Source organism: Leptinotarsa decemlineata, unplaced genomic scaffold, assembly GCF_025532065.1.
Source record: "Leptinotarsa decemlineata unplaced genomic scaffold, Ldec_3_MD MMD2_P_RNA_scaffold_5, whole genome shotgun sequence".
In the NCBI taxonomy this organism is placed as follows: Eukaryota; Metazoa; Arthropoda; class Insecta; order Coleoptera; family Chrysomelidae; genus Leptinotarsa; species Leptinotarsa decemlineata.
The window spans coordinates 6,657,279-6,672,616 of NW_027412532.1; the positions used below are offsets into that span (position 1 = coordinate 6,657,279).

Below are 15,338 nucleotides of genomic sequence, written 5' to 3' on the forward strand. Positions count from 1 at the left end.
TCCAACTGTGTGTCAGGCCCGAGATTTTTCAGTCCATGTAGTATAGTGTGTCATCAAAAAAAATCCTGACGTTATTCTTTCGATGAAAGAATTTTCTGTATCTTCTTTGTGGGAAGGTCAAGTTTTGTACTTGAAAACCTCCAATTTTCGACTGTATGAGAGGAGAAGTCATTTACCTTTTTTTCAACGGAAATGGAGGATGAGAGGTAACTCATTCAAGGGGCTTTCCAAATTTCATTCATGCTGCTTTGCTTTGGAACTCTTAAATGCCAACAATGTTTTCCGGAAATGCAAAAGGTGGATCAATTTTTAATAGAGATCTACCCTATTGATCTGGGTGTTGAATACTTTCTTAATTAGAAATAAGATTAAGACATTTCTTCGTTTGCACATTTTGCCATCACTGAGTATCGTTTTAAAGCTTTTCGGAAGATTCGGAAAGGCATAGTCTGTTTTGAGAATTGTGGTGAATTATTTAAAAATTATATAATAATCTTCATAATCCATCAGTCACAGAATACTCTACTCTATAGTTGGTGAGCTTCCAAAGCCGCTTGGCTGTCCAAGAATATTTTCATTGACTCGAGTGTGGAATTGGTTTCTGCCAATCAGACACAACAAATCATTGGCATCAATTTCCTGTTGGAATATGGTCGCATAGGTCTCTAGGCTTGTTTATATTTTCGTGTATGCGGTGTTGAACACCTGCACCAGAATCTGGCAACGTTTCTGATCCAATCTTCTCTACTTGGAATTGAGACTGAGAAGTTGGAGGACGTCATTTCCAAAATGATGGGGCTTGCAGAGCCAGCCAGTAGTCTCTACGCTCCGCATGAGCCTGTTTTGTGCAACTGAAAATGTGACTGCTGTCCAACTAGTCCCTTTCTCTCTCTTTCTCAGGAAAGATGTGGAAAGGAGATTCAAAAAAGTTCCCATGGAAGCTTATGGTGTGATTCTGATGGTACCAGAGTTAGCCAGACAAGTCTGTCTTTGTACAACTGAGCTGTTCAATATTATCAGCCGATAGATTCGTGTGGGTCCTGAGCTCGCAGATTTTTCACAAATTCTTCGACATGTCTATAGGAACAGTCTGGTTTTTTCATAAAACCTTTCTCAAATAGGCGTTGCAGATTAGTTTTCATCAAGGATAGATATCTAGTACTAATCAGAAATACGGTTTGGAAAGTCTGCGAAGCTCAAACAGAAAATCTGGATATCTCATCCGTTTCTTTCTTCCTTTTTATTATTTCCAGGCATTGAATTCAAAGGCAATGATCACCAGAATAACTTATTACGGTACAGGAAGATGAAACTGTCAGGCATGTCCTATGCGAGTGTCCGGAGTTATCGTCGATAAGAGATTGCGTGGTCGGCTACTGCCTATATAGAGGAGATGTCTCCCAGTGACCTGTCCACCTTCTTGGAAAGGACAGGATGGACGATGACCTCGGGAGGATGTACAACGGGTCACATGTGGCCTGAGTGCTGTGGGCCTATACTCACCCTCCCTACTGTACAGATACAGAACTTATTACGGTTATCTCCTGATGATGCCGTTGGTTGGTTAAATGTTATCGAAAATGAATGTATACACATTTATTGTGGAAGACATATAATTTTGATTTTGAAAACGGTTATGAAGAGTTGTGGTGGCTTGAATAGGAGGTGGTTGGTTACTTCCCAATATCCCAGAACGGTTTTCATTCTTTGTTTTCATACAAAAGTATCATCAAAGTTTCATCAAAATGTTGCAGAATTCGATTTTCAAATTATTTCATAAGCAAAACTCCAAATTTCATCTGAGTTGTTGTGATTCTGCAATCTGAATAATAAAATTTACCAAATTGCATCGTTATAGAGCCAACCCCGATTCTCACCTCTAAATCCATTGTATGGGACAAAGGGCCACCTTGACCGGCCATTGCCAAATACTGTTGGTCGCCTCCCAATGTATGCCTTCGAGGATCGTCCCTTCTTGTATTACGACTCCGACCTCTCACCTCTCCCTCATTATCACTTCGACCTGAAACAAGGAAAACTATCAGAGAAGGCTGCTCTGAGAAGAAAACTCTTTCATAAGTGAAAACAAAACCAGACATTCGAATGTAATAGATTTGGTGAATTACTCTGCACTATTGCAATGTACATATTGATGTTTGATAAAAAAAATACTTGATAATTGGGTTCTACATGCATTTTGAAAACATGTTATAGTTATAGGTCTTCATTCATAGGTAATTGATTCGGATCTTACTCGATGATATGTATACAATAAAATAAATGTGGTGTGTAAAATAAAATAAATGTGGTGTGTTCCCACCACAAAAAAGAGACGAACAATGTTACTGCTTACGAGCATACTTCTTTTCATAATCATATTGATTTGTTCGAAAATCATAATGTATCCATACGGAGTATTTTGTTTTGATATCACTGTCTAATATCTATTTCAATTGTGGAAAAGGCTTGTTAGTATTTCACTTTTTGCAGTAGATTGTAGTATTCAGACATAGGGCACTGAAGAAATATTTCAATTTTTTTGAAGACAAAACACAAGCACTACAGTAAAATCCTTAAGGCGCTTTTGAGGCTGTGCCTGGGCAAAAGTAGTGATTCATATTGAATTTGAATCGCTGCCTGAGTTTTTGTGGGTGAAAGAACCTCTCTACTAACCAAGAAGTAATAAAACATTGTAAATGAAAAATATTACAATATGATCCTTTATTTCCATTTAGTATCGAGAATACGAATTAGAGTACCCTCTATGAAGTTCGACGACTATTCAATCGAGCTAAAGAGTCACGTAACTGGGAGCTTTATAAAACCACTCTAACGACATACAACAAGGAAATTAGAAAGGCAAAACGGGAGTCTTGAAGGAAGTTCTGTGAGAGTATCTCTGATATACCTCGCAGCACAAGAATTCACAAGATTCTCTCTAGAGAACCGACTGCTGAAATTGGGTCGCTTAAATGACCCGATGGAACATTGACGACCTCTAATCAGAAAACGTTTGAGCTTTTGATAGAAAACCACCTTTCTGGAAATCTGATTCTTGATACCAACAGACTGCCCATCTTCGAGGGCGGGCTGAACGCCCAAAAAAGAACGACTGGGACGTCGCAAAAAAGTTATCACACCACCGGCAGTTGAATGAGATATCAAGTCTTTTCAGCCCTTCAAATCTCCCGGAGAGGATGGTATATTTCCCGCTCTTCTTGAAAACGGACTGGAAATAATTTTACCTTTTCTCACAAAATTGTATAGAGCTAGTCGAGCGTGGAACTATATACCACCCAGTTGGTTGGCAGCAAAGCTGGTATATATACCTAAAGTGAGCACCAGGGGTTGCCCTCAAGGTGGAGTACTATCTCCCCTTCTGTGATCGCTCCTGGTGGATAGTCTGCTTGATGCCCTCGACAGAAGAAGAGTTGATCTACAAAATGATGATGCAGACGTTGTTCACTGTTGATTCCTGAGGGGCAGATGTGTGTCAACCCCAACAAAACTGTGTTAACCCTCTTTACCAAGAGAAGAAAATTGGACGATGTAACGCCACTTTCCCTCAATGGTGTGGTCATTCCATTTGGAACGGAGGTGAAATATTTTGGCATTATCCTTGATAAAAGACTCACCTGGAACGGTCACTTGGAAAAAGTTTTACACAAAGCCAGACTGTCTCTACGGACATGTCGTAGGATTTGTGGTAAAACTTGGGGTTTAGGTCCTAAACAAATCCATTGGATTTATGTGATGATTGTCAGACCAATGATCACTTATGGTGTAATTGCTTGGTGGCCGAAGGCTTTACAGAAAACGGCCCAAGCGAAGCTCTTTGGCTTACAGAGACAGTCTGGCTATCAGTGATACCATCAGTACCATACAGTCAGCGGCCATGGAGATTCTTCTAGATCTATCTCCTCTTCAAATTTTTCTGGAGAGAGAGGCTAGATGAACTGCGTACAGACTTGTGCACATTGCCAATTGTACAAAACAATTCAATGCAGAGTGCAACAGACTGTTGGTTGACATTGAATTTCACAGCATTCTGGAAATGACCTCTGCATTTATGCCTCCAACTGTCAACTACGAACTGCCTTATAATGTACTACCCTAATGTACCCAAGTAGAGAAAACTGGAACCTCCGGGAGAAGGAAATATTAAGAGTAGATAGTTGTTGGTTCACAGATGGATCAAAAACACCTGCAGGTTCTGGTGCAGGTGTTTTCAGTCGCAGACTCAGGACAGAGTTATCTACCTGCCTAGGAACTTATGCGACTGTATTTCAAGCGGAATTGCACGCTATTGAATCGTGTGCGGAGAGATCCACACACACTCACCTCACACACAAGTCAATGAAAATATTCTCGGACAGTCAAGCGGCGTTCAAAGCTTTGTCTCCTATCGAGCAACGTCTGAATTGGTAGCAAACTGCCAAAAACAACTCTCCTCGATAGAAAGACTTAACAGATAATCTCTGGTCTGGATTCCTGGCCATACTGGCCTGGAAGACAATGAAGCTGCTGACTCTCTTGTAAAGGAGGGTGCTGCAAGCGGCTTCATTAGACCAGAACCTGTCATTGGCATCGCTTTGGGCTTTGCCAAACAAACACCGAACACCTGGATGGCAAGAAGATTTATGGACTTCTGGCAGAATCTTCCAGGATTGGCTCACTCCAAGGCGTTTCGAAGCTTGATTCCAACAAGTTGTACAGTAGGGATGCACTACGATGTCTAACATGCCTTCTTACAGGTCACTGTCATTTGAATCATCATATGCAAAGATTTGGACTATCGGAAGGGGGTGTGTGTCGCCTCTGCCCCACTGGGGACCAAATCAGGTTCTTTGAGTTCGGCAGATCCGTACTCTCACCATCTGAAGTGAAAGACCACTCATCATACAAACTAATCGGCTTCGTTGAAAAACTGGATTCATTTGGCCGAGTGTGAATAGGTGTGAGCCACAATAAACCCTTGTGGGTTGCGGTTGATGGTCAAATAGACCCACTCACTTTAGACCTACCTACCTACCCCCTATAAGCTGTGCATGAAAAATTAAATGAATTTCAATAGTGTTTCTTCTCTCTTTCTCTTTACAACACTGGAAGAAAAACGTAGAGACTCATCAATTGTTCATAGAAGAAGAAATGTTTTTTCCGTGTTTTGTGAATTTGACATTTGCATTTTTTGAGCGGGGGTATCACCAAAGTATTGCAATAGTAGTCTGGATCGCGTAAGAGCTAGGACATTTCAAAGCCTTCTCGTTACAGTAGTCTCCAAATTTTCAATTTGCATTCCTGATTATCTACTTATTTCAAACCCAGTTGATTGAATGATAACTGAAAACTACCCGCATCAATACAAATATGAAGATTTAGTTTAGGTTTTCCAACAATTCATTTCCAGAGGGACTCGATGCATTTGTTCCATGCCAATTCCCCAGCTGGTTGTATTTCATAGTTTTGAATTTTGAGGTTTTACTAGGTGGAAAATCTGTATCCGTGGAGGTCACCTAATGCTGCATCTTTTTTAAAGGACCAAACACAAGCACTGCAGGAAAATCCCCAAGGCTCTCTTAGAGCGGTGCCTGTGCGAGATTAGTGGAAATTGGTCATCGTTATGTGGTACAATACTTTTATTTGAAAGGCCTCAGCCCAACCAATATAAGAGCTGAACTGGATTCTACCCTCAATGAGTCTACTCTTTCTTTCACAACGGTAAAATATTGGGTAGCAGAGTTTAAACGAGGCTGTTAGCTAACGCGACGAACATCGCAGTGGTCGACCAAATAATGTGAAGAAAATCCTCAAAGCGGTACTGAAAGCGTCAACTAAAAGTGCACAAGTTAGCATTTCAAAAAATATTCCAGAAATCGAAATCATAGCTCAGTGGTCAAAGATTTTTCAATGATTTGCTCATCTCATTGGCCTTGAAGATAATGAGTTACGGATCTGGTCAACTGTATCTGCTTCAAAGGTGGAAAATGGATCCTTTCATCTACTTATCCAACAAGAAACTGTCTTATAATTGATGCTTTTTTCACCAGTAATAGAATATGATTATTGTTTCATACATACAGCTATTTTTGAATTCGTTTGTTATTTCGATAACGATTGAGTTCTATGTCCCTCCAGGACTATATACACGTACTCCTAGATTCTTGTTTGAATTGAGTGCAAACGTGGAGTGCAAATGTAGTAATCTTGTTAAGCACCGCATGCAAGCATGACCAAAATCATGCGGAGAGCATGTCGAGTAAAACGTTCTGCATTGCTCGCCTCTAGGTTCGTTTCTGACATAATCAATAGTTTCAACAGACACAGCTTCCGCATATCGATGCAAAAAGTTGAGTAATGCACGTCGGGAAATTGTTAAAGTAAATATCCACGTAGGTCACTGGTTCAGATCCGGCTCGAAGGACCAATGTTATTTTAGAACAGATTCATTCTGAAATATCCACCTGAGTACATAGGTCATTGGTTCATATCCGGCTCAAAGGACCGTTGTTATTTTTGAACAATGGATGCGGTAATGCGTTTCACAAAATTAGTCCGTTCATAAACTTCAGATTGATTCTGAAATATTTATTGACTGTCAAAATATAACACTCATAATTGCACAGCTGCTGTGAAAATATTGAAAATTTTATTATGAAACAGATCGTAAAGCTTTATCCAGATGTAAAAATAACTGACATATCAACTACTATATATTTTTAAGGGCAAAGGGTAATGGATTGCAAAATACTTTTTTCTCAATTCTTAGGAATGATAGACATTACCATGAAAAGTAGTAGAACATTTTTGTGAAAGCACAAGAGAATGTTGCTCGGTGGGGAAAAATAATCAAGATACCTATGAAGACAAATTTTTATTCCCAACTTCAACTCGTTTAAAAATTACAGTTCACAAGGTAAACTTCATATTACCGTATGCTAGAGAAACTTTTCTGAATATTTCAGTTTCGAATAGTAGCTGATAATTTAGGATTCTAACAACAATCTCTCTGGTTTTTGGTCTACCTGGTTTTTTACGTTTCTTCCTGTCGAATATACTGATTTCAATTTCGGATAATCTCATAGCCCTCTCCAGCATTTTTGACAAGATTTCTTTCAGCGGCACAACAAATTTAGCAACTTGCTCAACAGTTATTTCAAATTGAGGTTGATATTCATTGGTGAAAATACAATTCAAATCACAAGGAAAGTTCAATGGCAAAACATTTTTCTTTTGGCATACATGAAATACTCCTTCTTTTGTTGTTCTGTTCTGCAATGGCCGATAATCTTCTTGAGTAGATTTTTCTGAGTTTGGAACAACATTGGATGTGGAAGTCGAATCTATTTCAGACTCAAATATTTTTTTCATAATTTCCTTCAATATCATCTCGATATTGTATTCCATATCGGGTACTTTCGTCAAACCCAAAGTTAGGTTCATACTAGAGAAGGGTTTTGAGATTGCGATTGGTGAAAATGAAACTTTTGACTGCTTTGAAGCAGCTTTCGAAACTTCTGAATTGGTCAACCTGCCTTCACTCAATACAAAAGTTGCTGGACATTTTTTTCTTCCACATACACTCACTTCAACTCCTTCACTCACCTCGTCACTGAGACTTTTTTGTATCTCTTCTAAACTCCTCCCAACATTTGCATCACACACTTTCCGAGAAGAAATACATCTCTCTTTGATAGTTATTATACTCTCCAGTGAAAAGTTAGATCTTCGTAGGCAAGTATCTTCAGTACAGATTCCTACATTCATTCCAGTAGATCGTTTTTCGAGTGAGTGTATATCTCTTCCGGCAGACTTGACCATCTTAGGAATTAATTTAGTACCGGCAGCAGTTTTTTTACGCCTCTTCTGACAACAGAGACATTTCTTTCTCTTTTTGTTTTTCTCTTTCTGGTATATTCTATCTTCAACTTGAATATTTACATCTTCAGACATTTTGGGCCTTTCTGAAGAAAAATTCAGATGACTTTCTTTAAGATCATTAGTTTTTTTACAAAGTTTTTCAGTGCAGGTGGATATATAGTCATTTTTTGTTATTTTCATGGCCAAATCCGTGATAACCTTTTTTAGGGGACACTTTTCATTTCTGATTCTGCAAGCAGTGGCATGATTATCTTCTACATTTTCTGGTGATTTGGTGAGTTTCAGTGGCAGGCTATGTGATCTGAAATCTTGAGATTTTCTAGGACAACTCTGAAGCTTGACTGTTTTTGTATCTTCACTGCATACAATCCGTTCCCCTACACATTCATTTTCTATCTGAGAATCTATAGATTCACATTTCATTTTAAATCCAGCAACATTATCTGTACAGGTCCCTAGATGACAATTTCTCTTTTTCTTTTTGGATTTTCGCTCAATAGGTGTACTCTTGCTAAGGTGAAGATTTTGTTTATTAGTTGACAAATGAGACGAACAAATTCCTCCATCCTGTTCAATGTCATCAGGAGCATATTTAGTGCAAACAACCAATTTCTTCTTCATGGCCCCTCTTGTGGATGATTTTTTGTCATCGAAGTTGTTGGGAGAGACATGATCTATTTTCTCTGTACATTCACGAATATTTTCTCTACTCAGGGTGTTACAACAACGACATGAAAAGTTTTTGGTGATTTTGGTTAGATAAACTTGCTGGTCTACTGAATTATTATCGACTTGACTTCTATCAGAAACTACTGGATGTATTCCTTTATAGATTGTGGCACTATCTTTCACCAGAAAATCACGATTCGTACATCCTAAATGGCCTCTTTTACCGTTGTCTTCGAGGTTATATTCAGGGCAAACGATGGTTTTGATTTTCTTAGTTTTCCTTGAGGAGGATTTTCTCATATCGAAATCGTCAGAATGAATATGACCTGCTTCTATTGAGCAACCACAACTTGTAGAATCAAGGTTGTGAAAATTAGGACAAGTTGGTTTATGCCGACGATCAGGGGTATCATTCAACTTTTTGTTTGGAATGATTCGTCTTTGTTTTTCATGCTTGACCATTCCAATTTCCTCACTAGTTTTCTGGAGTGGATATTCTATTTGAGAGTCTCGAGATTTCCTTTTTTCACCTTCACGATCCAAATTTTTCACACGTGTATCCTGGGTGCACGACTTCGATTCCATTTTAGATTTATGTTTGGGAGATTTGTCTGCTTCGGAAGGAACAATTTCTCCTTTAGATTTATTATTCACTTCTTTGGCTTTCATACAAGAAGATAGATCTCTTGGACGTATGTCAGTGTCGGTTCCAACAACAGACTTTGGATAAGTATGAGCCTTTGTTTTTTTCCGTTCAGATTTCTTGTAGATAAGAACGCTATCTTTCACAGGAAAAGTTCGAGTTATAGATATGGCAGATTTCAAAGGTGATCCGCCACTGGAAGATTCGAAAGGATCTGCATGATGATCTTCAATGGTGTCCACAGCGATGAAAACCTTTTTATTTTTTTTCGTTCCGCTTGAAGATGACTTTTTGATATCAGTGAGACAGGAAATTTTATCTGGAGCTCGTTGCTTTTCAGCATGTTCCAGTCTACCAGTTTCTTCATAGGGTTTCTCGTCTGAAATTTCTGTTTGGAAGTTTTGAGAGTTCCCTTTTTGATTTCCAGAATCCAGAGTTTCTGGGTAGGTGGTTTCTTGTGGAAGCATTCGTACAGTCTTTCTAGAAGGTTCATATTCATCGGGGTGGAAATAAATGGTGCTTTTTCTTTCTTTCCGGGAGACAAATATATCTTTGATTTGATCATCATCATAGTTCTCATCGATAGTTGAAGGATGAGATCGATTCTTATTTTTTCTCTCCTTAGCTTTTCTATGAACCATCACACTGTCTTTCGCTCTAAAATTCCTAGTGATGGAAACGGTAGATTGATATTTATTATAATCAGATAATTCTGATTGATTTTCTTTATCCTCTTCAGGGGTATATTCGGGAAAAACCACAGACTTCACTTTTTTTGTTCTCATTATAGATGACTTTTTCATGTTCAGATCTTCTGAGTTCTCACGAATCATAGTTATCGAACATTTGCAACCTTTTTCCATACTGAATACTTTGGAGTCAGGAGAATTAGTGGTCACTGATCGATTGCTAATTCTTTCTAAATTTCTGCAAGGGACGAGTTTTTGTTTTTGAATATATTTCTGAGACGACTTTCGTGATTGCACGTCAGCGGGGTTTCGTTCAGATGTTCCAGATGTATTCTGAGAGCATCTACTGATTTTTTTCCTAACAAATTTCTGTAAAGAACATTGGTCTTCTCGTTGGCCCCTGTTAGCGCCATTTCTGGCTGAAAACTTCATATTCTGACTACCTGAATCAGCACAATCTGCTCTAATTGGACACTTCTTCACTTCTTGTGTACTCAAGATGTTCGAAATGAAACTGGGTACTCTTTCAGACCAATAAGAACTTTTATTTGTAATTCTAATTTCCTCGAAATCTGGGCAGATCTTCTTTCTCACACATTCGAAGATGTTTCCATTCCTAGAAGAAGATTCTTTCTGACCTCTCATGTCATTTTTTCCAAGATATTCATCCATAGTACAAATATGTAGCGAGTTTTTCATACAGGCTTGTTCGAATGTTTTATCAATTTCTGAAATTGATGCTGTTCCAGTACTCAGTGTCTCAGATTCATCCGCAAAATCTCCTTCGTCAACTGTACAGACTGTACCATATTTTAAGTCGAATCGGCGCCTTTTTTCTGGCTTCACTTCCCTCTTGGTACGTTTTCTACATACTCCAGCACATATTCCAATTTTTTTTTCTCTGGGCCTTTTCCTGGGAGAAACAACTGCATCAGCATGTTTTTGTACCTCCACTTCATCATCAGTTGAAAGTGGATCTCGCTCAGATGGTTTTTTGGTATATACTGCCTTCTCATAGAATTTTGGATACACTTTTTGTGTATAAAATCTAGCTCTTTTCATAATAACTTCATTCTTTGTATACTCGAAAACATTGTTCAGTACTTCGTCCAAAATGAAAGATAAATCAAGTTTGTGTTTCACTTGTGATGGAAGTGTATCTAATTTTGATTCAAGTGATTGAAAGCATCTGTTGAGAATTTCCTCCATAACGTATTCAGAAGGTTTCTCCATTATATACTGATACTGTGCAAAATCCTTGATGATTTCTACGTCTTTATCGTACCCAGGAAGCTGATAAGTGATCTTAGGTGTCGTCAAGTGTTCCTCAATTTTTTTGCCAGGCTCTGTTTCAGTTGGAGTCTTCTGGATTTCGTCATCTAGTTTTTCCAACTTGAATTCCAATGAAACATTCTTCAACACAGGAATTATATCTTCTACTGAAGGTGGTGTTTCAGACAACAATGACTCTACCGGAGATGAATAGGAGCTCCTTTCACAGATCTTTCGCAATTTTGACTCTAAAGACACAAATCTGGAACACTTTTTTGGGTTTGAATCACTACCTTGGTCCTCCAATTTCTGGTCTTCGTCAGTATAGTTTGTAGCTGCAGGACATATGAAAAACTCATTGAAAGGGGCAAACAGTTCCCAAGATAGGTTCATTTTCCATTGTAATAGTAAAACTGATAATTTGGTTAAAACTTAAACTGACGTACAACTGACAATTGATCATCAGAATCTAACCCTGACGGTCCTGTCGGGTATTTTAAGATTTGCTGCTTCTTGAGAAGATTCATTAGGTATTATCCATGTGCATGCGATGTTTCACACTCCATATTTTCACAATTTTGGGTTTGTTGTTATTCATCATTTCTCCATAAGTATTCCAATACCGTTAGAAATATTTTTCAGTAGATAATATTAGCATGACACAAATTGTTGGCAATAATGTTAGTGATTATTCTTCTCCAGTCTATTTCTTACACATCAACTCTTTTGAGGCTTTTCACGAAATGGTTTCCACCAAAACTATGATTCTCATTTCGAGTAACACAACATATTTGCCATTCACTGGAAAAATATAAAAACTCATTTTGTCAGAAGTCAAAATGACAGGTGAATGATGAAACAGATGCAGTTTTGAAAATATCAAAAAACTCATGTGAAGTAGAAAACGATTACCTGAAGAAAAGTTTCAATAAAAATGAGTTGAAATAATTTGAATTTGAAGAAGCTTCACTGATATCAAAAAGTCATCTTCAAGCGGAAAATAATGGTTTTGATCGCTATGAACACCATCGTAGATAGTGGAGATCATCATACAGAGCGTTTCAAATCTTCCAGTGGCAGTTCACCTCTGGAATCTGCCATATATGTAACTCGAAATTTTCCTGTGAAAAATACCGTTCTTCTCTACAAGAAATCTGAACAGAAGAAAACAAAGGCTCATACTTTTCCGAAGTCTGTTGTTGGAATCGATACTGAAATACCTCCAAGAGATCTATCTTCTTGTATGAAAGTCAAAGAAGAGAATAACAAACCTAAGAGAGAAACCGTTCTTTCCAAAGCGGACAAATCTCCCAAACTTAAATCTAGAAAGGAATCGGAGTCGTACACTCCAGAAAACTAGTGAGCAAATTGGAATGGTCAAGCATGAAGAAACAAAGACGAACCATACCAAAAACAACGCACGACCTTGAAGTGGGTTCGTACTTACATTGTTCATCTACTGGTTTGAATTTCCCGCTGTACGTGCGGTAGCTGATTAACGAAAAGTGGAGGTGGTCTGAAGTGGGCTTTGAAGGTTCACACATAATGGACGACTGGCGGAAACGAGGCGCTGACCTTTGCCCCTTCCGTGTGAACAGGACCTGAGGTCCAAAAAGGTCCAGAATGAACCTGCTCAAATTTGCACGTATTTTTCCATAAGGAATGGGCTAGAACTCTTGCAGCTATATTTGAAAAAAAAACCTGTTATGTTGGTTGAGTACTGATTTCAACTTTACATCAAATCTTCCACCTCAACCAAAATGTAATTTATTACGCATTGGTCCACAAGCTCTGGGAAATAATATTCATTGGAAATGAATTACAACCAAACAATTACGCGATGATTAAAATCCAATCAAACCTGTTGACGACGAGTTAATTGACATAACAAATTTACCGCTGCGTAAGCTATTCATAACTGTTACGACCCTGTGTCGAATGGGAAGTTAATAGCATTGACTGGAATCATTTCCGATGTTTTGACTCAAATTCGATTAGTGAACTCACGGGCAAATTGGAATGAGTGGTTTGCATTCCAAAGTTTGTGGACGTCTAGAAAGAATCCAGGTCAAGAAAGCCACAAAAAGCAGAGGCGTATCGATAGGTTTGACAGGTTGTAGCTATCACCAATATTTAAAATCAGATTATAAATTTTATGAAACTTACAAAAAATTGTTTGAGAACACAATGTATATGACTTAGATAAATTATGGTCAGAAGAAAGACCAAATTGTCAAAATCATTTCAGTTCGTAACCAATAATTCACTCCTGGATATAATATTACCTAAGTTGAAAGGTGTTCATTTTTAGGAAAGTTTATTTTAAAACTAATTGGTTTCTTCCTTCCATTGGAAGATTACCACATTTTTCTCTATGGAGATGGAGGAGTAGAAAACCAAAAGCTTTTTTTTACTCATCATTGACCGTTTTCAATAATCATCATTTACATTCAATCCAACATTGCTGAAGTCGACTTGCCCTATTTAAAAAAATCTACAATAGACTCGACTATTGGTTCCATGTATTTAAAACCACTGCAGTGTCGTGGGCCCCATCATCTTCAATACATCCATTCCAACTATCATGTTTTCTGTATCAGTTTGTACTGGTCCTATGTTCTGCAGCCTTAAGGACACCCCTTGTTCAAGATAATACAGAACAAGTTACTTGGTATCATAACCAAAAGTGACCTATACGTTTCATTGGAATGTTTGCGAGACAGCGAAAGTCGAGCTGATCACAGATTTCATCAGACGGCTCCCTCACGAACACTTCCAGTAGTTTTTCCCCAAAAGGCCGCTGACTAGTGAAGTCACGGCTATTAGATCTTACCGTAATCAGCCCCGCCGACACGGCTGGCTAATTCATGAGTCCTTGAAAATCTATCACGAACGGCTCGTAGAAGACTGCTTGTGAGTTCATGAAAAGACCAGCATCGAAGACTTCATCGATAGTTCTGCCCTGGTTTTTTCATGACCTTTTCACAGGAGTATCCGGCCAATTCTGACAACCAAGACGGTGACGATCTTTGAACGACCTTGACATCGATTACAAGAAATGGTGTGCATAGGCTTATGCAGGAGGCACACCAATAATACATATTAACGAATTCTACATTTATTGGTGTATGCAACCCTCTTAAACCGCGGGGGACGTTCCCCACCGCCTCTTTTCGGTGGGGCCGTGAGGGCGCATCTATAACGAAAAGAAAACCTTTTACACTCTTCATGAACAATGAAATGTAGATGTGATATTTTAATTTTTTTTTAGGGTTTTTTGGCTTTTGGCTTCAGGAGTTATTGTGGGCTATCTATAGATTATTTTTCAACATTTGCATGAAACCTAACGAGCTATTTCTGCCCCTATTGTATTGCTATTGACAAGACCTTATTTGAATGTCCTCTCAGTGTAAAGCCAGGCGCACACTGCGACAGGATGGGACGTGGGTTGCCCTTTGCCACCTTCGAGCACTATGTCAGGACAGGATGCTGCGTCCCGTTTTCCCACCTACCTGCTCAGTTCCTCTTCCCATTTCCCTTCCCTCACCCAATAGCTTGATACAAGTATTGTTTTTGATGACTTTCACACACTGCGACAGGATGCGACGTGGCTTGCCTTTTGTCTCCTTTACACACCTTATCAGGGCGGTAAACTGCGTCTCGTTCTCAAATCTTCCTACTCGGTTCCTCTTTATATTTTCCCTTCCGTATTCAATAGTTTGATACTAGTATTGTTCACGATGACTTCCACACACTGCGGCAGGACGAGACGTAGCTTGCCCTTTACCTGTTCTTTGCCTTTGCTGCGTCTTATTTCCCCACCTCCCTGTTCGGTTCCTCTCCTTATTTTTATTCCCATATTCTATAGCTTGATACTTGTATTGTTTACGATGACTTCCACACACACTGCGACAGGACAGGACGTGGCTTGTCCTTTGCCTTTGCTGCGTCTTTTTCCCCATTTTCCTTCTCGGTTCCTCTCCTTATTTCTATTCCCACATTCTATAGTTCGATACAAGTATTGTTCGCGATGACTTCCACACACACTGCGACAGAACGGGACGTGGCTTGTCCTTTACCTGTCCTTTGCCTTTGCTGAGTCTCATTTCCCCACCTTCCTGTTCGGTTCCTCTCCTTATTTTCATTCCCATATTCTATAGCTTGATACAAGTATTGTTTACGGTGAC

General features: G+C 38.9%; 1 protein-coding gene across 1 annotated transcript in view; it reads right to left on the reverse strand.

Annotated features, from left to right (window-relative positions):
* Window positions 1–15,338, reverse strand: part of LOC111508778 (coiled-coil domain-containing protein AGAP005037) — a 407,581-nt gene that overhangs the window by 243,152 nt on the left and 149,091 nt on the right. The window contains 1 exon segment of the mRNA XM_074169367.1: window positions 1,878–2,023. Coding sequence (XP_074025468.1) covers window positions 1,878–2,023 — 146 coding nt within the window.